Source organism: Drosophila takahashii, chromosome 2L (genome assembly GCF_030179915.1).
Source record: "Drosophila takahashii strain IR98-3 E-12201 chromosome 2L, DtakHiC1v2, whole genome shotgun sequence".
Lineage (NCBI taxonomy): Eukaryota > Metazoa > Arthropoda > Insecta > Diptera > Drosophilidae > Drosophila > Drosophila takahashii.
This window is the reverse complement of record NC_091678.1, coordinates 25,904,908-25,928,726: the sequence shown is the minus strand read 5'-3', so window position 1 is coordinate 25,928,726 and position 23,819 is coordinate 25,904,908. Positions and strand designations below refer to the sequence as shown.

General features: G+C 42.9%; 3 protein-coding genes across 4 annotated transcripts in view; 1 reads left to right on the top strand and 2 right to left on the bottom strand.

Annotated features, from left to right (window-relative positions):
• Nos (Nitric oxide synthase) overlaps positions 1 to 23,691 on the top strand; it is a 37,135-nt gene extending 13,444 nt beyond the window's left edge. For both annotated transcript variants that reach the window (XM_017146223.3, XM_070211443.1), the window contains exons 5-19: positions 103 to 265; positions 2,217 to 2,308; positions 2,980 to 3,121; positions 3,861 to 4,000; positions 8,523 to 8,697; positions 9,959 to 10,140; positions 11,221 to 11,430; positions 13,925 to 14,069; positions 14,730 to 14,834; positions 14,951 to 15,018; positions 19,664 to 19,997; positions 20,550 to 21,692; positions 22,231 to 22,355; positions 23,072 to 23,138; positions 23,339 to 23,691. In XM_017146223.3, coding sequence (XP_017001712.2) covers positions 103 to 265; positions 2,217 to 2,308; positions 2,980 to 3,121; positions 3,861 to 4,000; positions 8,523 to 8,697; positions 9,959 to 10,140; positions 11,221 to 11,430; positions 13,925 to 14,069; positions 14,730 to 14,834; positions 14,951 to 15,018; positions 19,664 to 19,997; positions 20,550 to 21,692; positions 22,231 to 22,355; positions 23,072 to 23,138; positions 23,339 to 23,446 — 3,199 coding nt within the window. In that variant the 3' untranslated portion in view covers positions 23,447 to 23,691. The remainder of the gene's footprint in view (positions 1 to 102; positions 266 to 2,216; positions 2,309 to 2,979; positions 3,122 to 3,860; positions 4,001 to 8,522; positions 8,698 to 9,958; positions 10,141 to 11,220; positions 11,431 to 13,924; positions 14,070 to 14,729; positions 14,835 to 14,950; positions 15,019 to 19,663; positions 19,998 to 20,549; positions 21,693 to 22,230; positions 22,356 to 23,071; positions 23,139 to 23,338) is intronic.
• Positions 5,085 to 6,399, bottom strand: LOC108060513 (lysosomal aspartic protease). The gene has a single exon (XM_017146225.3). The coding sequence runs from the start codon at positions 6,381 to 6,383 to the stop codon at positions 5,142 to 5,144; it is 1,242 nt and encodes a 413-aa protein (XP_017001714.3). The 5' UTR covers positions 6,384 to 6,399; the 3' UTR covers positions 5,085 to 5,141.
• Positions 6,539 to 7,927, bottom strand: LOC108060512 (lysosomal aspartic protease). Its single transcript, XM_017146224.3, has one exon. The coding sequence runs from the start codon at positions 7,923 to 7,925 to the stop codon at positions 6,654 to 6,656; it is 1,272 nt and encodes a 423-aa protein (XP_017001713.2). The 5' UTR covers positions 7,926 to 7,927; the 3' UTR covers positions 6,539 to 6,653.
• Positions 23,692 to 23,819: the final 128 nt, after the last annotated feature.

The following is a 23,819-nucleotide window of genomic DNA, read 5'->3' as shown; positions in this document are numbered from 1 at the left end:
CAATTTTAACAATTCCAATATTCAAATATTTTCCTAACAAAAACCATTTTAAAAGAGAGGAATAACACTCGTAACTTATCTTATCTTCCATCTCTAATGTAGTACATCATCTACCGCCCACGAAACACGGTGGAAACAGGTGCGCCAGAGCATTGAGACAACTGGACATTATCAGCTAACCGAAACCGAGCTAATTTATGGAGCCAAACTGGCTTGGCGCAATTCTTCACGTTGCATTGGTCGTATACAATGGTCGAAGTTGCAGGTGGGTGATAAGAAATTTGAATTATGTGAGCGCTTCTAAAGTTATTCGGGAAAAATATTACGATTGCCAATTTAATCCGAAAAGTGTCTTTAAGTTTCTGCACCAAACCTACGCACTCCCTTGATTTATCAGGATTTCAATGATTCATGACCTCTGCTTTGCATGCAAACCCTAAAATCAACTTTCATCATCCACAAAATATGATAGCAATTCATCAAGGCATATTAGGCTTAAATGTGTGCAATTCAAAAAAATTATATGGGTGAAATAAACGCTGGAGTTGTCAGCCGAATTTGTCAGAGCACAAATCACAGACAAATATATGTGCCTTTGTCTGGGCCACATTATTCTAGATTTATGCGTGTTTTCCGAGCAAATGACAAATTTCGAAGACGAGAAGCAGACTCTGAAAGAGAATAGGCCAAACAAAGCTAAAATTTGAAATGCAAATCCTCGTAAATTTTAATTTACCCGAAAAAGAAATTTCGCCCAAGGCAGAGATTTATTCACATGCACCCGAATATACACACACTCCTATACAAATTATAATGATCAGTAGTTGGCATAGCAAAATGGCTGCCTTTGGCTCTGTGTGTGTGCTTAGTAATGTGTGAACTGATTTGCATTTCCGCCTGAATGATTTGCGTGTGTGTTCGCTGAGAACTTGAGAGGGCAAATCTGACTTCCAAAGACAAGTAGTGAATGGCGAAACTAAAGGCACCTTCGCTGTATGACATGTCAAATAAATTATATATCAAATTTATAAATATATTTGCGTGTGACTGTCATTTTCATTTGCCTTAAAATAGCTAGAACTGTCTGCTTATGCTGCATTTCGGTACTCAGGCTTACTTTAAATTTCATTTGTTTAGCAGAAAATTTATTGAAACCATATAAAGTAATAATAAAGTAACAAAAAGTAAATAATTAATATTATGAAAAGCATCAACTTCTGGTTTATATTTCCCGAAAAAAGTTCACCTGTTTATCTCTGGGCAAACAGAAACATATTGTTTTCCTTTATATGTTTTCCTGCATTGTGTTCATAATGCAAAGCCCTATAAACATTTCCGTTGAGCTCTGACTTTTCATTAAATTACAAAAAAAGTTTACAAAAGTTATCCAATACCACTCAGACACGATAAAAAAGTGGAAAACTTTGCTTTAAATTAAATGAAGTATGTGTGGCGTAAGCACTTAAAAAGGGTTCAGTTTGGACCGCTTTACAAACTTAATTAGGAAACTCGTTTTACATTGGAACACCCCTTACAAAAAAACATAACGAAACCCAACACAGCAGAAAATCGAATGAAAAGGGCTTTCCTTGGACAGAAATGAATTTCAGTTTCGAGTGGCTTTAACACAGAAATCCCATAAAGCCAAATGTAAGGACTTTACTTTGGCCTAGACCCTAAAGAGGGTTAGCCACAAAAACAGGTGTGAAAAAAACAATTGTAAGCGCCCAGATAACACAAGCGAAAATGTAGGAAGAGTGTGACAGTTAAACAGAAATATTGCAAAAAATTCATTGAAGCGAAATAATTGAAAAAGGGTTTCGGTGTATGAACAAGTTGCGAACAACTCTCTTATACGTCGACCCATGCCAGAAACAAAACAAATATAGAAGTTACATAGAAATTTATGTCACATTTATCATCCGCCCCGTTGGACAACGCAACAAAAACTGTTGAACAGCTGGAGGGCTTGGGGGCTGGCACCTAAAACTCATGAAAAAACAATTGTTTACACTTTTAGTTTTGTGTCTGCCAATTCTGTTGATTTTTTTCTAGCTGCTGCAAGTATTTGAATATTTTAGGTAATTTTTGCTCTGCGGGAATTGCGCGTTCTCCCCGGCTGGCATGAATTTTCTATATGCATGTGCTTCTACAGTGAAAAGTGATTCGTTCTTGTCAAGCTGATATTTCTATAATTTATATGCTACGTTTTGCAGGTCTTTGACTGTCGGTATGTGACAACAACAAGTGGCATGTTTGAAGCAATTTGCAACCACATTAAATATGCAACAAATAAAGGAAACCTGAGGTAATTGAATTTGTCTGTTAAGTGTTGGGTAAAATCAAATATTTAGACCTGGTTTTCCCCAAAAATGAATAATAATAACAAGGATTATAAAAGAAAATTAAAGTATTAAAGCGAAACAAAATTCTTCTTAGATTAAATGGATCTATATTATTTCGTTTGAACAATTAACACAGTCTTTTTTGTAAATGCAATTTTATATTTTCGTGTGAAGCTTAATTGCCAGCTTATGGTAATTAGAAAGAACATACCATTTTCGATGCCGGGTAATCGTTTAAAGCTTCGAAATGGAAGCTGTGCATAATTTTTAATAATTCCCCATGCTCTTTGGCACACAAAATTTCAAATTTTCAAATAATCTGCCCGCTACGTGGCAGGCGTCAGCGGAATGTTTGCGAAAAGTGATTGCCAAATTATGTTTTTGCCTTGCTAATTGGCTGAATTGAGAGGTTGGCTGCCAATTTGATTCTATGAATATTTCAAGCCCCATCCTTTCTACTACCCAATTTGATTGGGTTGGTGTTGCACTTTTGACTTTGTACATTAGGGCGCAAAACGCTTTTGGCGGTTTGCAAAAGTTGCATTGAACTTTGTCGAACTTTAATGTTTGGTGCACACAAATTGTTTTGGGTTTCCTTGCTAAATAAATTGATTTTGTATTTTTATCATGGCAGATCGGCTATTACGATATTTCCCCAACGCACAGATGCCAAGCATGATTATCGCATTTGGAATAACCAATTGATATCTTATGCCGGCTACAAACAGGCTGATGGAAAAATCATCGGCGATCCCATGAATGTTGAGTTCACTGAGGTGAGTAAATGGAGAACCAGAAATCCCTATAAAATGGACAAAATATTGACTTTAAATGTGGGGTAAACAAAAATAATTTATCATGGACTTGTACATTCGTCTTGACTTTTCATTGCCTATTTATTTAAACGAAAAATTACGGAATATTTACACAACGATCAAAACGGTCCTTATTTATTCACGTGGTTCTGCGTAATCCAGCTATCAATTTACATATCATACATGCATAAATGCATGCCTTTTTCCTCAGCCATCACAATATTTACACGCATCAATTGCTTTTGCCTTTAAATCTGACCCTTCCACCCTTTGGCCCGTCCAATTCCCCGACCTTTTGTCGAGCCAACAAGTTGCTAAAGCCCCAGAGCCCAGAATCCAGTGCCCACAACAACGGCAAGTTCGCTCTATAACTCGTTGTAATAAATCTCTTTTTAAATACGCAAAAACCGAACAAACAACAAAGCTGTCAATAAATACGAGCACAAATACGGTAGCAGATGTTGCCGGAGAGTGGGTGGAGCACGGAACATGTGGTGTGGTACGGGCTAGGGTTCGTCAGTTTGGCAAGTCCCCCCGCCATCCGCACAATGATGTATTTGCATATAAAACCAAGCCCCAAAGTATCCCCATTTATTTTTACACATGTCACTTTTATATCCGCCACTGCCTGCTGGCCTTATGCTGATTTTCGATTCCGATTCACATTTGTTTGATGTCCAATCCCATCTCTATCCATCAGGTCTGCACCAAGCTGGGCTGGAAGGGCAAGGGCAGCGAGTGGGACATATTGCCGGTGGTGGTCTCGGCCAATGGTCACGATCCGGACTACTTTGATTACCCGCCCGAATTGATATTGGAAGTGCCGCTGACCCATCCCAAGTGAGTAGACAGACTTCTTTATGTGGGAGCTATAACTCTAGGTTTTATCCAAGTTTTTATAAGAGAACTAGCACTATGATATACTCAAAATATTATTATCTGTCCTTTTAAAGGCTATAACTGAATATTTTATAACTTTGCCAGATATTGATCCAATAAAAATCCCAGTTTGTATAATAGAATTAAAGACAAGAGAGAACGCTATAGTCGGGTTGTTGTCCCGACTATCTAATACCCGTCACTCAGCTAAAGGGAGTGCGAACGCTGTGTCGGGTTGGTGTCCCGACTAATAATTGTAACTCAGCTAAAGGGAGTGCGAGGGAGATAGATATATAATTTTTGATTGCGTATAACTTTTTAATGAATCGTCCGATTTGAAAAATGTCTTCTACATTTCGATAGGTATAAATATACACAACAAAATTGCATTTATACTTTTCGGAAATCTTTAAAGATGTGGGCGCAGGACCCATTTTAAAATCGTTAGTGGGCGATTGTGGGCGTTAGAGGGGGCGTGGCGCTCGGCTAAAATAAACTTGCGCTGCGTAGGAAGCCCAAGAATATGCGTGGAAAATCTCAACCTTCTAGCTTTTGTAGTTTCTGAGATCTCAGCGTTCATACAGACGGACAGACGGACAGACAGACAGACGGACAGACGGACAGACGGACAGACGGACAGACGGACAGACGGACAGACGGACATGGCTAGATCGACTCGGCTAGTGACCCTGATCAAGAATATATATACTTTATGGGGTCGGAAACGCTTCCTTCTAGCTGTTACATACTTTTGCACGAATCTAGTATACCCTTTTACTCTACGAGTAACGGGTATAATAATAACACCACATTGTCTGCTTTACTCAAAACATTCTTATCAGGTATAATTCTTAAATTACTAATAACTCAATGATAAGCACTTTTGCCTAGACAGGCTTCCTCATGGGGGCTATAATTGAAAATTTTATAAGTGGCTTGAAAATAGTTGTTATAACCCAAATAAAGATATTTTATTACCTGGAACTCAAAGATCGAAGTTCATTGGAATAATATCGTTCTGAAATATTGCATTTAAACTTCTGAATTGGTATTTATGTGATGCATTTATTTATCATATTATCTAAGCCTCAAGAACAGTAGGTTAATAGTCGGCCACTCTGGCAAAGCCAATCCGTTCGTTGCCCTTATCGAACACCGTGTAGAACTTGCCAATGAACACATCGCCGAGAATCCAGAAGGTGATGTCGGACATATAGGTGAAGGCGGACATGCAGTAGGTGACACCGTTCTGCGTCACCTTGACGATGTAGTCCCTGGGTGCCAAAGTGAAGATAGTGCCGCCGATATTGAGGTTGATTTTGGGCAGGGATGAGACTCGGCCGCACCTAACGAACGCCTCTCCATCGCCATTATCCGAGGCGCCCAACTGGCGATTGATCTTGGTGTAGGCAGCCTGCGGGACCACGATTAGGGAGGTTCCGGTGTCGGCGATGGCCTGGCATCCGTTGCAGAGCACAATGCCATTGGTCTTGATCGTGTTCACCTTGAACTGCCAGTAGGCAGGAACCGAAACGGGAACGTAGGTGAGGCTGCCTCTGTAGAGGCTCGAGTCAATGCCCCCCAGGATGAGCTCTCCACCACGGGCCGCGGTGCCCTGCCGCTTGAGGTAGAAGGAGACGACGGGCTCATCGAGTAGGCCCTGGGAAATCATATTGTCCAACGGCGGAGTCACTCCATCCACGGCGATCGATTCGAAGGCGAATCCCATGATGCCCGCGAATGGAGCACCTACGAAGGTTGTTCCCGGCTCCCTGAGGGCTTCGCCGAATGTCTGATTCTGAACGGTGACACCCGCAACGGTCACACAATCCGTGGAAAGAAATCCCGACAGACTACCGGTTCCGTATTGCAGGTCGAAGTCCTCCCCATTTGCCACGTAGGTGCTGGAAGCTTCCGAGTCGTACTTGTTGTGCTTCTGGCATGCGGTATTCGACTTGGGGCACTTGGAACTCGGTACCCAAAGGTTGGACGATCCCGTGTCGAACAGGATGTTAAATCTCTGCTCCGGCGTTCCGATTCCGATCACACCGTAGTACTCGGCGTTCAGGGAATTGTGCAGGTTCTCGGTGGCGCCCGATGAACTGGAACTAGTGGTGGCGATCTCTTCCAAGAACGAGTACTTCCCCGCCAACAGGGTCTTCTCGGCCTTCACATTGCCGTGGGTCTTGGTGAAGTTCTTGTTCGCCTGGAGCTTCACGCGATTTAGCTTGGCAGCGGAACAACCGATACCGATCAGCACCAACAAAACTAACAACTGTCTCATGTCTGCGGATGAAATTTGACTGTGACTAGTTTTCAAATGGGTGCGGAATTTAAATACCATCGACGGCCAAACACTCCCATATTTTATGCCAGTCCAAAAATAGCGCCAAAACTTTCCGTTTCTGGAAGCCATTGACGTCCACGAGTTCTTCTGGCACACTTAAGCAGACACAAGAACAGAAACAACTCAAATTTTAGCAATAGAAGACCCAAATATTTGATTTTCTCCATAGGCATCGTAAATTTTATTCAGCTGTTTTGACAAGTTGTGTTTGACCAATAAAAAAAGAACGTAGGCTGGGCTAATTTTGAATTAAATGACTGTCGAATGTCATGTAAAGAATCTTGAGTAATCGTCGTAGCTGGAGTAATCAATACCATAGCTTGGGGGTTCTCTATAGTAGCTGGAGGGATACTCTCTTCGGGAGGTCGAGTTCTTTCTCAGTTTGGCAAATCCGATTCTCTCATTGCCCACATCGTACACCGAGTAGACTTTTCCCAGGAAAATATCTCCCAGAATCCACAGTAAAGACCCCTTCAAGTATGTAAAACCGGATAGGCACAGAGTTTGATTGTTGCTCTCCTCGACCTTGTAGATGTAATCCTTGGGGCTCAGTGTGTAGACAGAGCCTCCGATGTTCAGCTGCATATTTGGCAAGTTGCAGAGATTGCTGCAGTCCACGAAGGCCTCTCCTTCCCCGGAATCGGTGGCGTTCAACAGCCTATTGATCGTGTTGTAGGCCCGAAGGGGAACCACGATCAGGGAGGTTCCGGTATCGGCGATGGCCTGGCATCCATTGCAGAGCAGGGTGCCCTCGATCTTCGCCGAGTTGACCGTGAACTGCCAGTAGGCAGGCATCGAGACGGGAACGTAGTTGATGCATCCCCTGTAGATACTCCGATCGACTCCTCCCCAGATGACCTCTCCACCAAAATCCGAGGTTCCTTCGCGCCTCAGGTAGACGGAGAACACCGGCCGTTGGACCAATCCCTGCTGGACAATGTTGTCAAACGGCGTTGTTATGCCGCCGGATAGCGGTGCAAATGCCATTCCAATAATGCCATCGAAAATGGTGTCCACGAAGGCCGTTCCCGGTTCGGCGATGGCCTCGGCGAACGTCTGATTCCGGATCACCAAGCCGTCTATATCCACCGTGTCCGTGGAGAGGAATCCGGACAGACTGCCTGAGCCGTACTGAAGGGAGAAACCCCTTCCGTCCGCCACGTAGGAGCTGGACGCACTCGAGTTGTATTTGCTGTGCTCCTGGCAGGCTTCGTTGGTCGCCAGGCACTTGACACTGGGCACCCACAGGTCGGCGGATCCGGTGTCGAATAGGAGGTTGAAACACTGCCGTGGAGTTCCGATGCAAACTTCGATAGTGTATTCCAGGTTGAAGCCGTTCGCCAAAATCTGCGTGGTCTTCGAGGATTGTCTATTGGTCGGCAAATACTTGGCCGCGAGCACGATCTTCTCCGCCTTCACACTCGCTTGGGTCCTGTTCTGGTTGTTCTGTCGAGCAATGGGAGTCCTCTTCAGTTGGGCCATTGATGGCACTATGACCATCAGAACTATTGGAATAATAACATAGAAGCCCCGTTTCATGTCTGCGGTTTGACTTTGAATGTGACTTAATGAAAGGTGGGTTAGCAACTTAAATACTCAATGAATAAGGGGAACCTTTTGATTTAGTTATATCATATTTATGGTGTTCAAAACCTAGCTGTAGTTATATGATTTCTTTAAGCTCATAACTTCGGTTATGCCGCAAGTATAAGCATGAGCAGAAGTATCCGTAACAAAAAGATTAATGCAGGTACTTTACGTGAAAACGTGACTCTTGAATGAAAGCGGTAGTATTGACTCTACATTTCGTTCACCTAAATACTGCATTCAATTTTAAATAATTTCCTAACCGAATTTGGTCGAGTTCTTAGGGAAAGGAAAAATAGGTTTTTCTACTAAAACGCTTGTTGAATTTTAAGAATATGTTTACCGAAATAGCTAGTTTTGCAGTGCGTTTAGCATCGAAACAATGTCAAGCTTATGTCCGGCGCACATCAGCTGGCCGGGAGATTGGGTGTGTAGCCAAAGGATTTGCATCCACAATCGCGTCCTGTGGCCACTGGTTACTGGCCCACAATATCAACCGAGCTGGCCAAATAAAAGCAGCCACCATACATTTTTACGCTCCCGTTGCAGATTCGAATGGTTCTCGGAACTGGGACTGCGATGGTACGCCCTGCCCGCCGTTTCCAGCATGCTGTTCGATGTGGGCGGCATCCAGTTTACGGCCACCACATTCAGCGGTTGGTACATGTCGACGGAGATTGGCAGCCGGAATTTATGCGACACAAATCGCCGCAATATGTTGGAGGTAAGTTGGAGTAAAAAGACGTATGTATATAGTAATTTCAGTATTGATATCCGTCTCAGTCTCCACCACCCCCGCCATTGTCCTTGCCGTATGTCCTTGATGCCTTTGTCGCTGTATCGCGATGTGGCGCTTATTTCATTATAAGGCCGCATAATGTGCAGACCGAAGGAGGAAGCCCCGGTCCTTCCCGCCTTTATCATTCCTGGTGTCCTCGCATAAAGCGCTTTTTTCTGGCCCAGCATTCTTTTTACCCACCAGCAATGTGCCAACGGGAGGTTCTGGGCGGGTGCAGACTGGTTAACAGCACTTAAGAACGACGGCTCTTTAAGGCTTGAAAAATGTTGCCATGGGGAATTATTAAAGACTGCACAGTACTTTCGCATGAGATACACTTGATTATTACTTGCTTTTAAATGCATTAGCACTGCAGTTAAAATTCGATCGATCTCCGTAGCCTAATTAGTTTTCAGCAGCAGCACGAAAATGCCATTAGCACTTCTCTGGAAATCTGGCTATTTTATGTCAGCAAAATGCATCCATTATAGTTCCACCCTTCAGGTATTCAAATGTGTGCGAGGAATATGTTTTAAAAAGGGGAAAATAAAAATTATCTTCGAACTCTTTTGATTGGTAATAAATAGTAGAAGTGAAATATAATTAAAATTTTAATGTTGTTGTATACGGATTAATTAGTTGTACTAACCGTACGTATAAATTTTATTTTATTCAGTTGGTTGCAAATAAAGCTTTGAAATTCTACTTTATGGCAAGTCATATTAATATCATACAGTTCTTAGGTATTTCGTTTTTTAATTAATATTTATTATACAAGGAGCTCGTGCTTAATTCGAATTATTCGTGTATTTTATTCCAAGTGCACCTATAGTTTATACGGGTGCAATGGCACCCATTTTCCATTAAATTTGTGGTATTTGTCATCTTCAAAGTCATTCATTTGCCAGCGTCAACCCCAGTTTTGGCTCCACTCGTGACATTCGATGGCCTGTGGCTAAATTCATAATTGACATACGATGTGGCTTCTGGTGAGTGGCAAGTGGATAGTGGCAGTGGCTTCGGGCCACTTGTTGGGCCTTGGCTTAGAGCGACCACCGCAGTTGTTAGTAATTATTAAATTCTGGCCACAAAACCGAAAACTGTAATGGAAAATCGACTGCGTTATTCGATTAGACCCATTTGCATACTCATCCATTACCGATTACCCACCCTGGCACTAACGAAATTGATTTTTAACTCACCGCAGACGGTGGCGCTGAAAATGAATCTGGACACCCGGACACCCACGTCCCTGTGGAAGGACAAGGCCGTCGTGGAGATGAACATCGCCGTGCTGCACTCGTACCAGAGTCGCAACGTGACCATTGTGGATCACCACACCGCCAGCGAGAGCTTCATGAAGCATTTCGAGAACGAGTCCAAACTGAGGTGAGGCCCCAGATCGCCGATTATATCCACATCCGCTGTGTTTGTTTATCGCCGGCCTGAGTTTGCATTTATGACATTTCCCAGCCGCATGTTTATGGCTTAACGTGTTTTATTTGACTTCCCCAGCCAGACTTTTCCCCGGGAAAAGCGTGCGGAAAACTCTTTGCAGGTGCGAAAGTAAATTTATTGTTTCCAATTTGCTGTCGCCACCGTTTAGGTAAAGTGCTCGCGAGACACATAAATGCCGCACAATATGTCAAACTTTTTCGCTCCTCTGGGGAAAACGAGCAAGTTTCTTTTGTCTTTCGAGTCTAAAATAAATATGTTATTTTTGGTATTTTATTTGCGAAATGGTTACACCAGCTGACTACTTTGTACAGGATAAAGAGTTTTCCTGTTAAATATGTCCTAATTGTTTGGCATAAAATAACGTCGATGTTCGAAGTTTAAATTTCCGCAATATAATAACCAGAGGCTTTCCATTTGGAAATATGTTTTTGCCTATAATCAGTTGTCTAATTATGACCTAATGGCAGACAAAATTAATTCTATTTTAATTATAACTATTAATTTAATGTATCCCCAAGCGTATTAGCAACATGTTAGAAAATTTGTGTCCAATTATGCTGAACATGAAATGAATCCGAATTAGATCAGCTTGCACAGAATTATTTCTGGCAAAGTAAGCAGCAAATATTTATGTTGAAAGCCACAAACCTAAGGCAATTGTGGCCTATTTATGTTAGACTAAAAGAGTCAGCAAACCTTTAACCTTAACCTACTTTTGAAATGGCTTTAAATTGGGTATTTTAAAATCCCCATACCAACTTAAACCGTCTCCTTCTTGGAACACTAAATCAAAACCGTAAGCCACGTGTCTATTTTTATGGCAACATCAGGCAGGGCGGCCGCAATTAAGTCAGTTAATGGTAATCTCCCATTTGGGGCACTAAAAATACACTGGCCATATTTCAAATGCTGGGCGCAACTGAATCCAAAGGATTTCGCCACCCACTCGTCAATGATAGGCAATTACTTACCGGTGGAATCGTCTCTGTTTCTGTTTCGGTTTCTGTGCAGGAATGGGTGTCCCGCTGATTGGATTTGGATCGTGCCGCCTCTGTCGGGCTCCATCACGCCGGTGTTCCATCAGGAGATGGCGCTGTACTACCTGAAGCCCTCGTTTGAATACCAGGATCCCGCCTGGCGCACTCACGTCTGGAAGAAGGGCCGTGGCGAGAGCAAGGGCAAGAAGCCAAGACGTAAATTCAATTTTAAACAAATCGCTAGGTGAGTACTTACAGCAGCGCTTACCGTTAACGTGGCGACCTTTGGTGTGTCGTCCCGCCCCTCCCACATCCTTCCCCTCCTCCCCGGATGATGGCGCTGATGATGATGATGTTGATGCTCGCATCCTTGCCCGTGTAATTGTCCCCGTGTGCGGGTCGGTGCTCGGTCGTTTTGCGAGCGTGTCACACGACAGCATCAGCAGGGATTAGCTTTTAAGTAGATTACATGGATTGTGGTTTATTGCCACGGGGTTCCTGCTCCTCGGCTGCTCCTCCATCTGTTCCTCTGTTCCACAGTTATCAAGTCTGCCGGAAAATTTGGTACATTGCATCATGTCTGTTGTCCTCGTTATTGTTATTTTAAATGTTATTTGCCGGGAAACTGCTGCGCTGCCTCCTATCTGAGATCTCCCCCCTGATTTAGGAGGCGGATTGGGAACATATGTGCGGTTGAAGTTGATTGTTATGCAAATTTGACGTCCTTATTTGGTTCGAGGTGAAATTGAGACATTTATAAGCTAGTTTCCGCTTCCTTGAAGAAAAAGTTAAATTCTTTAGGGTTTATTACGAAAAGCAGAGTTGTTTAAGCACACAGAATGTAAACACTTAACGTCGGAAAATGTTTCATAAAGAGCAGTTAGAAATAATTCTAAAGGCCTAATTAACAAACACAAATATAGGAAAATATCAATAAAATATATTAATTTTAAATATATTAATGTCTTTGTAGGTTTTGAATTTATTTAACCAACTGCTAAATTAAAAGTACACTGTTTATTGGGCTTTACCTTTCGCTTGAAATACTCTTTAAAGATGGCAATGTTGTTGTGGCCAATATATACACTTTCTGCGCTTAATTAATTCAGGAATGGATCTGTGAACAAATGCGTTAACGAGGCAAAAACTATCAGTTTCCATAAACGCATGCAAATCTGTGGCAATTATTCGGCCAGCATTGGCTGAATTGCATTTAATCCTTACACCTATTCATGCATCAATCCATTAATCGAATGCTCAAATAAACAACTGCGGTGAGCCCTAACAAATAAAATCAATTACACAATTAAGCGAGAGGCAAAAAAATGGAAGCCTGAAAACTGCTGTTAAATAAAGCGTGCAGAATTATAATGATTATTTAACGACCGCACTTTAAATCACAGCATTTTAATAGCGCCATCCGCGCTGGCGTATTTTTCATGCTAATTAATTTTAATTTACTGCAATCAGTCCGATGAAGCCATGGCCATCAAGTAACTGCAAAATGGCTGGCACAAATTCATTAAAAAGTTATCAATTAAAAATGTTGCAATTGCACATGTACGAGTTTCCATTAAATCAAGCCTTTTTGAGGACGTAACTTTTTGTCAATGCTTAAATGACGGCTCCACTGCAAAATCATGCGTATTTACGTATTTATGAGGATATATGTATTCGCACATATATCCATGTTGGGATGACAGGCTGTAGACATAATTAAGTTTAATTGTTTCAGCACGCGCCGCGCCTCTTAGCTCTGATGAGATGAAATGGAATTAAATCAGCGCTGACATCGACAACTTTGTGAAAATGAAATTATATTCATGCTCGCACAAAAGTGTGCACCTCGATGCGAGTGGATGGAGCTCGGAGGGTTGGCAAGTGGGTCTTCCAGAGGTGCTGCAAAGTGGGAGTGCCAGACATATTGAATTACATTTAAACTGCCTATAAGCGCCCATTTGCCCTCTTATCCCAAAAAGTAGTTCCATGTCAGGAGCAGCCAGCAGGCGCAGAGCAAGGAAAACAATGGCATCCGAAAGGAAAATAATATACGAATATACGAATGCCACTGAGGGGAGTTAAAACCCGGGAATACCCTAGATTTATTTTGAAATTTATGTCAAGTTTTCATGGCTTTGAGTCTTTAGGATTTCCTTGAAATTTAAATTCCATTTAATTTCATGATTAAAACAAATATTATAAATATATTTAATATATAATTCCGGTATACTCTTCATATGAAAGCTTCAAAAGAAAAGAGGAAAAGGAGCTGAGCGATGTCTGGCGCTGAAGCAACAGAAGTTTTTCCTCCATATATTGGCTTTTCATTCTGCTAGCAACATTCCTTCAACTTCGTTGTTCTCTCCCGCTTTTCACACTGTGCATAAAATTTTATGCGAACCTACTTTAAATGACGAAATGAGGGGAGCGCGGGAAAATCGCATAGTCCGACTCGGTGCAATAAAATTCCTCTGCGCCCGCTTGATTATTGACTAACCATGTGTGCGGGCCCTTACAAGAAAATATATGCTCTACTTGTAGACAATTTTCCAATTACTTGGCATGTCAATCAAAGTGGCTATATCAGCCTGCGTCTGTTATGTTCTATGTTATGGTCTTACCCCCGACATGAAGGCTTATGGGTATAATGATGATGGTCGTGCTGCCGCTGACGCAGCTTTAAGTGGCTCAGCACTCGCCCAAACACGAGCTAAACATTCGTTTTCACTTCGTTGCAGGGCTGTGAAATTTACATCGAAATTATTCGGACGCGCCTTGTCGAAGCGCATAAAGGCAACAGTGTTATATGCCACAGAAACTGGAAAATCCGAGCAATATGCCAAGCAACTTTGTGAGCTACTTGGACATGCCTTCAATGCACAGGTAAGTTCAACTAAAAACAGCGGGATTTGATAAAAAAAATATCTGACAAAATAGAATAACAGTTGGTAAAGCTATAAATGCGAAAAAATTTGAATATCCCATGCTAGTTATACATTTACCTTCAAACTTGTTCAAAATAAACCCTGAAACCCTGGAACATAATTCATACTGCCAAATGACTTCCCTAATTTGACATTATAAAACGTTTTAACCTACTGCTAAAATTAGCCCCATTTCGGGTTCTCTGGACTTAACCTACGACCTTAGGCCCTCGGTAAAGGCCAGCGCCACATGAGACAAATTAGCATAAAACCGAAATTTACTTTTACATTTTTGTGCCAGCTTAGTGTCCGGTCGGTTCAGTTTCGGCCAATCCAGGGGATTCAGTTCAGTTTGGCCTAGTGCCCTTGTCATGTGTGTGTGTCTAGAAAGCATCTGTCGTCTAACGGCTGGCAAAATGAGATAAGCTGCAAACACCTGCGACAAACTACAAGATACATTCGAGAGTCCAGGCTCATTAGGACCTCCTCCTGGCATGCGTTTATTGGGGGAAGGGGATGGGCCAAGTATCTAATGACCACAAAAGTGTTTGGCCCAGCAAAAAAGGCGATACGAAATGAGATACGCACTGCTACAGTTGTAAATTGTTTATTCATTTAGATATATTGCATGTCCGACTACGATATATCCTCCATTGAGCACGAGGCATTGTTAATTGTTGTGGCCTCCACCTTTGGCAACGGCGATCCCCCCGAAAACGGCGAGGTAAGTAGTCCCCCCAGATCATATCAGAACTAATTAATGGATTAGGCCTCGGCCCGGCCGCCTGCTAACGACCCGAACTGTGAACTTTAACTTTTCGTCCATTTCCCCCTCCCCAGTTATTCTCGCAGGAGCTGTATGCGATGCGTGTCCAGGAGTCTGGCGAGCATGGATTGCAGGATTCCAGGTGAGTCAATAAATTCCCTCTTTTTATACGCCTCCCACTCTTTGCTCCTTTCTGTTGGCGCAGTCTTTGCATAAATTTCATATAAATCAATTTTTTTTTGTGGTTACTTCGTTGTAGTGGAGAGGCAAGGATAATAAATAGGGATGGAGGGGGAGTGGGCGTAACTGAATTGCTTTTTAAGCAAGTTTTCTTTCATTTTGAATTTCAAGCTTATGCAAATGGCTTTTTTGCGTATCAATTTTTATTGCATACCTTTTGGGGCATGCAATGAGATTTTAATCCCTTGTCGTTGGTCGGAGGAGACAAGCAGGATTAATTAATTATTTGGCTGTGGCTCGTCGTAGTGAGTTTAGTTGGGAATGTATGCAACATAGGGAATTTTAATATGGTTAAATTCCTTTGGAACTGAAATTAGAAACCTAACAAATGTTATGAATACAAAATATTATTTTAATTCGGGGTTAAAAAAATGGGAGATTGGCAAGCCTTTCGAGGCATTCTGAAAAATTCAAATAATATTCCCTATGCTACCTCTGCAGAATGCTCACTGTAGCCTCTTTTAATTCCAAAATTTTCGGGGTTTCCTCGTAGTCCCACATTATTGCTGACACATATTTGGCATTTTTGTATTATTAATTGGCCGCCGTTGTTGTACCACATATTCTGCTGTCGTCTGCGTGCCAGGAGCTTTAAAATTACAAACGCACACACACTAAGGGAAATGGCACACATACCGACGCACACAAAGGATAAGGACACGCACTTAAGTGCGTGCCGCTTGAGAGAGCAGACAAATCCGCGCAATTTCCCTTTTCCCCCCGCCGACGAGGAAAAAACAATAACAATAATTTTGTTATTTCGATATTTTCCCTCACGTATGTCTGTGGAGGGTTTTTATGATGTAAAGGGGATTTCCGCCTGACAACTTTGACAACTGGGGGCACACACACCCGCAGCCATTCTTTGGTGGCTAAATTTATACCTAAACAAGCTGGGAGTTGCCTGTTGAAAATGAAATTGAAAATTCATATAGAGCTCCCGGAAGGACCAGAGGCTGGAACAGAAAAAAAACACGAGCACACACTCCCTCACGAACGGAAGCCAATTCAATAACATATTACGAAAGTCGGGCTGTAAAAAATGTCCTGCGGCCGCATTTCCGATAAGGGAGATACTTAATTGAAAAATAATGGGGGGAATCTCTGATCTGACATAATTGTGCGTGTTTATTTGTTGTCTCTCGGCATGTTTATTAATTTGTATTTATTATAATGGCCGAATAATGAAGAGCGGCCTCCCTTGCCTTCAGTTTCACTCTTTTTGTCTGCTGTAAAAACCAATTAATTTGATTTATTGCTGCTTTTATTCGATCCCATTGTGTGTACATTAGAATATCTGCTTGTTAAAGCTGCCGAGGCTTATTTAGGCGGAAGTTTCACAGAAATTGAGCCAAACCTGAGTTAATTGGCATCCTCAGCCCACGTTTCGCATTAATTGTTGAGCAAATTATAGTGGGAAAACTCGTTTTGGTTATTTTTGTATCAGCGTCCGGTTTAATGATTTCAATTATTTTTAAACATTTCAAGCACTTGCTTTAATCGATTGCAATTCTTGCCAGCCAAGCATTAGAGAAATGAGTGCCCGCTTCTCTGGGCGACTGCCTTCTGGCCCACGCTGCGTATGAGCAATTTAAACAAGCAGGCTGCTGAGCTCGATCCCAAAATCGCTTCGGGGAGGCTATCAACATCATGTGAGCTTGGCTGCTGAAGGTCCTCTTTTTGGCTGCTTAAACGCTCGAGTGAGCTCTCCTCGTGTATTTGCTTTTCTTATTTTCCCGAGGCATTTTGTCGCTTCGGAAATTGCTTTGCTGTTAATTGTTTGCTTCGATTGATTTAATTTTAAAGCTTGCAAACTTGATGCTGCAGCTTTCCGAAATTGAAACTCAAATCGTTGCTTAAAAGTTTGGGAATAGTTTGACGGCAAAAGTCAATTCGGAGAAGAGACTTTTGCAGCCAATAAATTGTTGACGCTACTCGCAACAGTTTAAAATTTTCAGTATGTTCAGTAGTTGGGGATTGGAATCGCTTAAAAGCCACAAAAACGCACATTTCATCTTGAAATTCTGGCCTTGTCCTGCTTTGAGTCAAGACTGAGCGACAAGACTGTCAGCTCGAGCTCACTTAATTGCAGTCTATTATGCCATCAACGCCTCTGAGTGTGCTTTTAGGTGTCTCTAGAGGTGTAGGTGGGTGTTTGTGTTTTTATGTGTGGGCACCTGACATCCGCATCCTGTTGTCTGTAAACTGCAACTGCTCGGAATGGGGCACTTATCCGTAGCCTTAGACGTCATCACACATTGCATTCCCCCATAAAAGTTGTTACACGCTGATGATGCCACCTATAAGCTCGCAATTACTCCACTTTGCATAATGAGTGGAGCCAAACCCTTGAATAAAATGGCTGTCAAAATCATTAGCATCTTTTTTTTATGCCCGCTCTCAGCAGGTTTTCAAGTGCACGAAAATAATTACAAGTACAAGTTGTTGGATAGGGCCACTTGACTCAAGAGCAGACTGAATAAATACGGGGCAAAATGGCACTGCGAGCTTTTAGGCAACTTGGAAAATTTATGATGCTGCGAAAGTACACTGAGAATATTACGAATACGTATAATATAAAATTTTATATATTTCTAGGAAAAGCTAAGAATGTTGTTTAACTTTTAGTTGCCTTTTTATTTATTTTGGTTTGTAAGAATAAATAATAATAATAATAATATTTTAGGTATAGAAAATTTTTTTTATTTCCTGTTTCATTTCGATTCTATTTAAAATTATTTTCCTGCAGTGTTTTAGTGCAAAGGACTAAATGTACAGCCAATTCTCTTCGCAGCTTGGCAGCGTTTTAATTATGCCGAGTCCAGGATTTCCAGTCTGGCTCTTCGTCCTTTGGTCCTGCCAGTGTTTTTTGCTTTCAATAGTTTTGCCCTGCCACCTGCTCTGCTCTATTCCCATCTCTTTCGTCTCCCACCTTCCCGTCTCACTCTTCAGCTGAGCTGTAAATTACAACACTCTTTTCACGCAATGCTGCACTTTTGGGCTGCTGGTGCGGGAGACGGGAGGAATGGAATTGAAAGGATAAAGTATGGGGAAAGGATGTCTGTTTGTTTGCGTGCAGGATCTAACTGGATTGTTGTTGCTGCTTTAAGGAGCGTGTGATTAAGTTGATAGGCGTCACTCAGCTTAAAACTTGGCTAAGCACCGAAGCGTTGAGTTGTGCTTCTTGCCACCGTGATGAATTGCATATGTTCTGGAAACTGTGCTTGGGTGGGATTTCGATTACTTAGCATTACAGTGGCTCTGAGGTGGCAGGATTTGGTTCATCTCTCCTGCAAATAATTATTAAATATTATGCTGACTGTTGACTCGCTAATGTCTAAATATTGATTTTCTTGTTTAATGTTTCTCCTCTCTGCAATTTATATTTCTCCTCCAGTATTTATTATCACTTTTACCCCAATAGCCAAAGGCAAGTTGCTATTGCAAAACCCATTCAGATATAATGAGGGCTGAGGCTCATTGCTGAACTAGAAGATCTGCTTATGCGGCTGCTTAAATAGTAATGTCGTAACTTAATATTCCCCTCCATGACCATCGGAGTGGTGGCCCCATCTTGCCCCTAATCCCCGGCGGGGTCTGCTGGCCCCATCAGTCGCTGTTAACAAGCTTTTACAACTTGTAAGCTCCATGCCAGCCAAGGCAGTCGTGACGGGTCCTGAGCCCCCTGCTCGGGGCAACAGGTTTTTACGACCCCACCAAAGCCATAAACTCTGACCCAAAGCCAAGCTGAGCAGCAGGAGCTCAAATAGTTTTAAACGCACTATGCCATGGAGCCATCACCGAGTGGCAGTGGGCCATGGCCAGATCCAGATGCAGTTGGCAGCCGAGCAGAGCTGTCCGGGCCAAAGCGGATTTTTCGTCGGCTCTTTGGGTTTTGTTAAAAACTGCCACTGTTCATTGTTGAATCATCACTCAACCGGCTGCTTTTCCTTTTTCTTTCCGGGGGAGGGGATAACTGCAGTTGCGTGGTGGCGAAAAACTCACACGCTGGGAAGGAACTTGCTGCTGACGAGCAGCTGACGAGCAGATGATTACGTTTTTTTGGTGAATTGCCATGTCCAAAATTCAAGTCCAAATCTTGTCTTTTCTTCCAGGCAAACAGCCCTACTTTGAGCTCATTTTATTTTGGCAGTTTTTGCACATTTCATTCTGGTTTTTTCTTTCACTTTTTTACTACATCGAATGACAAGCGTAATAAATGCTTTGCTGTCAGCCTCTGCTTTTCTTCTTTTATTGTTGCCTCCTTTGGCGTGTTTTGTTCATTGTTTAGTTCCTGCACAACAACAACAGCGGCGGACGGCCGCCCTTGACCACGCCCCCGGCCTTTTGTTAGGTCGTCCTTTGTGAAATATGAATCTGAGGGCGGGAAAAGCTCTCCTAACAGGCCCCATTTTAATTTGAGTGTTCTGGGGACTGTTTCCAAAACTGGGCTGCATACTTTTGGGCTGTCGCCGAAAGAAGGGCGCAATGCAAAAGAGAAACAGGAATTTTTCCAGAGACTTACCCCAATTTTCCTCCCCCCACAGCATTGGCTCGTCAAAGTCCTTCATGAAGGCCAGCTCGCGGCAGGAGTTCATGAAGCTTCCACTGCAACAGGTGAAGCGAATCGACCGCTGGGACTCGCTGCGGGGCTCCACCTCGGACACCTTCACCGAGGAGACCTTCGGCCCCCTGTCCAACGTCCGGTTTGCGGTCTTCGCCCTCGGCTCCTCGGCCTACCCGAATTTCTGCGCCTTCGGTCAGTATGTGGACAACATTCTGGGCGAGCTGGGCGGCGAGCGCCTGCTGAGGGTGGCCTACGGCGACGAGATGTGCGGACAGGAGCAGTCCTTCCGGAAATGGGCGCCCGAGGTGTTCAAGGTGAGTGTCGTGGGCCAAAGTGACATCTCCGTGCGGAATCTGGGAGCAGGTAGAGCAGCAAATATGCAACGTTTTTGCTTGATTAATGCGCCTGGACAGCAGTGCGTATACGCAATGGACTCAAGGTGTATTCACCCTTTTTTGCCAGACAAATGCGTTTTCGTAGCCACACTTTTTCGGAAAGTTTGAAAATTAGAAACAAATTTACGATGTTCAAAAGGATAAGATAAATATTAATTTTTTTTATGGAAGTTAATCTTAGCCAATATCACAAAAATTTTAAATTTGTTTTTCCTTAAAAATATAACAGTTTTTTTAATGAAATTTGCATAATAGGAATATTTATTATGGAAGTAAATTTTAGAAAATTATCAAAAACTGGAAAACTAGCTTTTCTTGAAAGAATATATCATTTTCTAAAAATACTATAAATGTTTCGGAATAATAAACATCTGAATTGTGAATTGCGTAAACTAATCTTGAATACCCAATAAATAAACACTTCAAAGTTCTTTGGAAGACTCTAATACATGTCTACCCCGAAATCCTTAGCTCGCCTGCGAGACCTTCTGTCTGGATCCCGAGGAGAGTCTCTCGGACGCCTCGCTGGCGCTGCAGAACGACTCGCTGACCGTGAACACGGTGCGACTGGTGCCCTCGGTGAGCAAGGGAGCCCTGGACAGCAGCCTGTCCAAGTACCACAACAAGAAGGTGCACTGCTGCAAGGTGAAGGCGCAGCCCCACAACCTGACCCGCTTGAGCGAGGGGGCCAAGACCACGATGCTGCTGGAGATCTGTGCGCCCGGCCTGGAGTACGAGCCGGGCGATCATGTGGGCATCTTCCCGGCAAACCGCACCCAACTGGTCGATGGCCTGCTGGATCGCCTGGTGGGCGTTGACAATCCCGACGAGGTGCTGCAACTGCAGCTGCTGAAGGAGAAGCAGACCTCGAACGGGATCTTCAAGTGCTGGGAGCCGCACGACAAGATACCGCCGGATACCCTGAGGAATCTCCTGGCCCGATTCTTCGACCTGACCACTCCGCCATCCCGACAGCTGCTCACCCTGCTGGCCGGATTCTGTGACGATGCCGCGGACAAGGAGCGCCTCGAGTTGCTGGTGAACGATTCGTCGGCCTACGAGGACTGGAGGCACTGGCGGCTGCCCCACCTGCTGGACGTCCTCGAGGAGTTCCCCTCCTGCCGCCCACCGGCCCCCCTTTTGCTGGCCCAGCTGACGCCGCTGCAGCCCCGCTTCTACTCCATCTCCTCGTCGCCGCGCCGGGTGAGTGACGAGATCCACCTGACGGTGGCCATCGTGAAGTACCGCTGCGAGGACGGAGAGGGTGACGAGCGCTACGGAGTGTGCTCCAACTATCTATCAGGCTTGCGGGCGGAGGACGAGCTCTTCATGTTCGTGAGGAGCGCCCTGGGCTTCCACTTGCCCACCGACCGGAGTCGCCCCATCATTCTGATTGGGCCCGGCACAGGGATCGCCCCCTTCCGCTCCTTTTGGCAGGAGTTCCAGGTGCTTCGCGATCTGGATCCCGTGGCCGCGTTGCCCAAGATGTGGCTCTTCTTCGGCTGTCGCAATCGGGATGTGGACCTTTACGCCGACGAGAAGGAGCAGCTGCAGAAGGATCAGATCCTGGATCGAGTTTTTCTGGCCCTGTCCAGGGAGCAGGCCATTCCGAAGGTATGTTTTCAAGCAAATGTTTATTGATTAGTTACAATTTGTATTTATTTTAATTATAATAAACTCGCTAAATTTTTAAGAACAATTTAAGGTCATTACATAAAGTACATTAAAATAAAACATTAAATTTTATTATTTAAACAAGGGTTGGTAACAAAATTCGATAGCACTATCGATACTATCGATGGTTTTAAAATTTAGGCCCATTATCGATACTATCGCTTAGAAAAATAATTTAATTTGAAGTATATATTTTAAAACACGACGGTATTAGTGTTTTCAGGTTTTTAGGTTTTTTCCCATAAGTTTGATGATTTAAGCATAATTCTCAGATATTTTTGTTCATAAGTTAAGAACCCTACCATAAACTGTTTTTAATAATCCTATTTATTTTTTTTTATATTATTAACTAAGCACATGTCTTAAAATAAAATCTCTCAGCGAAGACCAAAGTTGTAATCAATCATTGAGATGCTCTCCCCTGTCTGTGTGCAATTCCCGCTTAAGCAATGATTTGTTTTTCGATTGTGCATTGCAGACATATGTGCAGGACCTGATTGAACAGGAATTCGATTCGTTGTACCAGTTGATTGTGCAGGAGAGGGGTCACATCTACGTCTGCGGCGATGTCACAATGGCCGAGCATGTGTACCAGACCATCAGGTAAGGTTTGCTTTGCCGTAAGTTTGATTGCCTTTGTGTGTTTGGGTCAAGGAGTGGGCGTAGGCCATTTCACTTCCCCTTCGGACACCACTGGGAGCTTCCTGCTTTCCAATACCCAACGGTCAGGTATTTTGCCATCGCTTGGCTTTTATTTTTCGTCTCTCTGCCTCGCATTTTTTCAAAGCTCCTGATTAAGTGCCTTATTGTGAAATACGGGCTGTCTCTATCCATACACACAGGATATTGCATAATGGCGTTGTCCTTGCGGGGGGATTTCAATGGGGACCTGGCTCGTAATCTTAAGCGGTTTAGTTTAATTGAAACCAGAATCCAGGCCAGATCCGGACGGCTACCTCATCTGTTGCGTTGCTAATTGAGGGAAAATTCATGTTAATTAATAAACTATGAAGAAGAAATACTGTTTAGCACAAATATAATTCAGAAAGGTTATTAAGAGATAAGTTGGACATATTGCATTGCATAAAACCATATGATAATTATTTAATTATTTTTGCAAAGTATATGGTTTTACACATTTTTTATCTTACGGCTTTCCTTTCAACTCGTCAGTTTATAAATCTTGAAGTTCTTCTGCTTCACTATCCCTATGGACTACGCTACACATCCCTGAGCGAATAAATAAACTGTTTTTCAGAATTTTCCTGTATTTTCCATACACACTTCAACTTTAGCATATTTTCCTTTTTCTTTGGCAGAAAGTGCATTGCCGGCAAAGAGCAGAAAAGTGAGGCGGAAGTTGAGACATTTTTGCTAACACTACGGGTAAGTATCCTTAGCGGTATAAGGCTTTAGCTTTAGCTATAAATACCGACAGTGAAGGGTTTCCTCCCTGCCACACTCTGCGTATGAGCAATTTCTCCCTGCTAGCATACAAATAGTTTTGAACAATGTGGTGAAAACCAACATTTGATGACGGCAAATCTACATACATTGTTTCGCACTGTTCTTTCGATTTTTCCTAGGATGAAAGTCGCTACCACGAGGACATCTTTGGCATCACGCTGCGAACGGCTGAGATACACACAAAGTCAAGGGCCACGGCCAGGATTCGAATGGCCTCCCAGCCGTAAGGAACTATCGAAGTAATCAAAATAGGAGGGATAATATTTCCAAATAAGTGAAGAATACCAAACATTTACTCTTTATTTCTTCCATATTCAAATGCAATTAAATATTGTCGCTTTGTTCATTACTTATTCGTACGAGTAACGTTTAAATAAATTAAATTTTATTATTGATTCTAATGTACAAATTAATTCAGAAATCAAAATCTAAATGTTAAATTATATTACAAATAAACGAATCCAGAAAAGAAGTCTATCAAATCGTTAATAGAAAGGGCGGGCGTGGATTAGTCAAATGCATTTTCCAATTCCACTCAAGGACATTGGCTAAGCGGCTTAAATTGGCTGAAGGGAAATGGAAATTCGACGATTGGCAAAT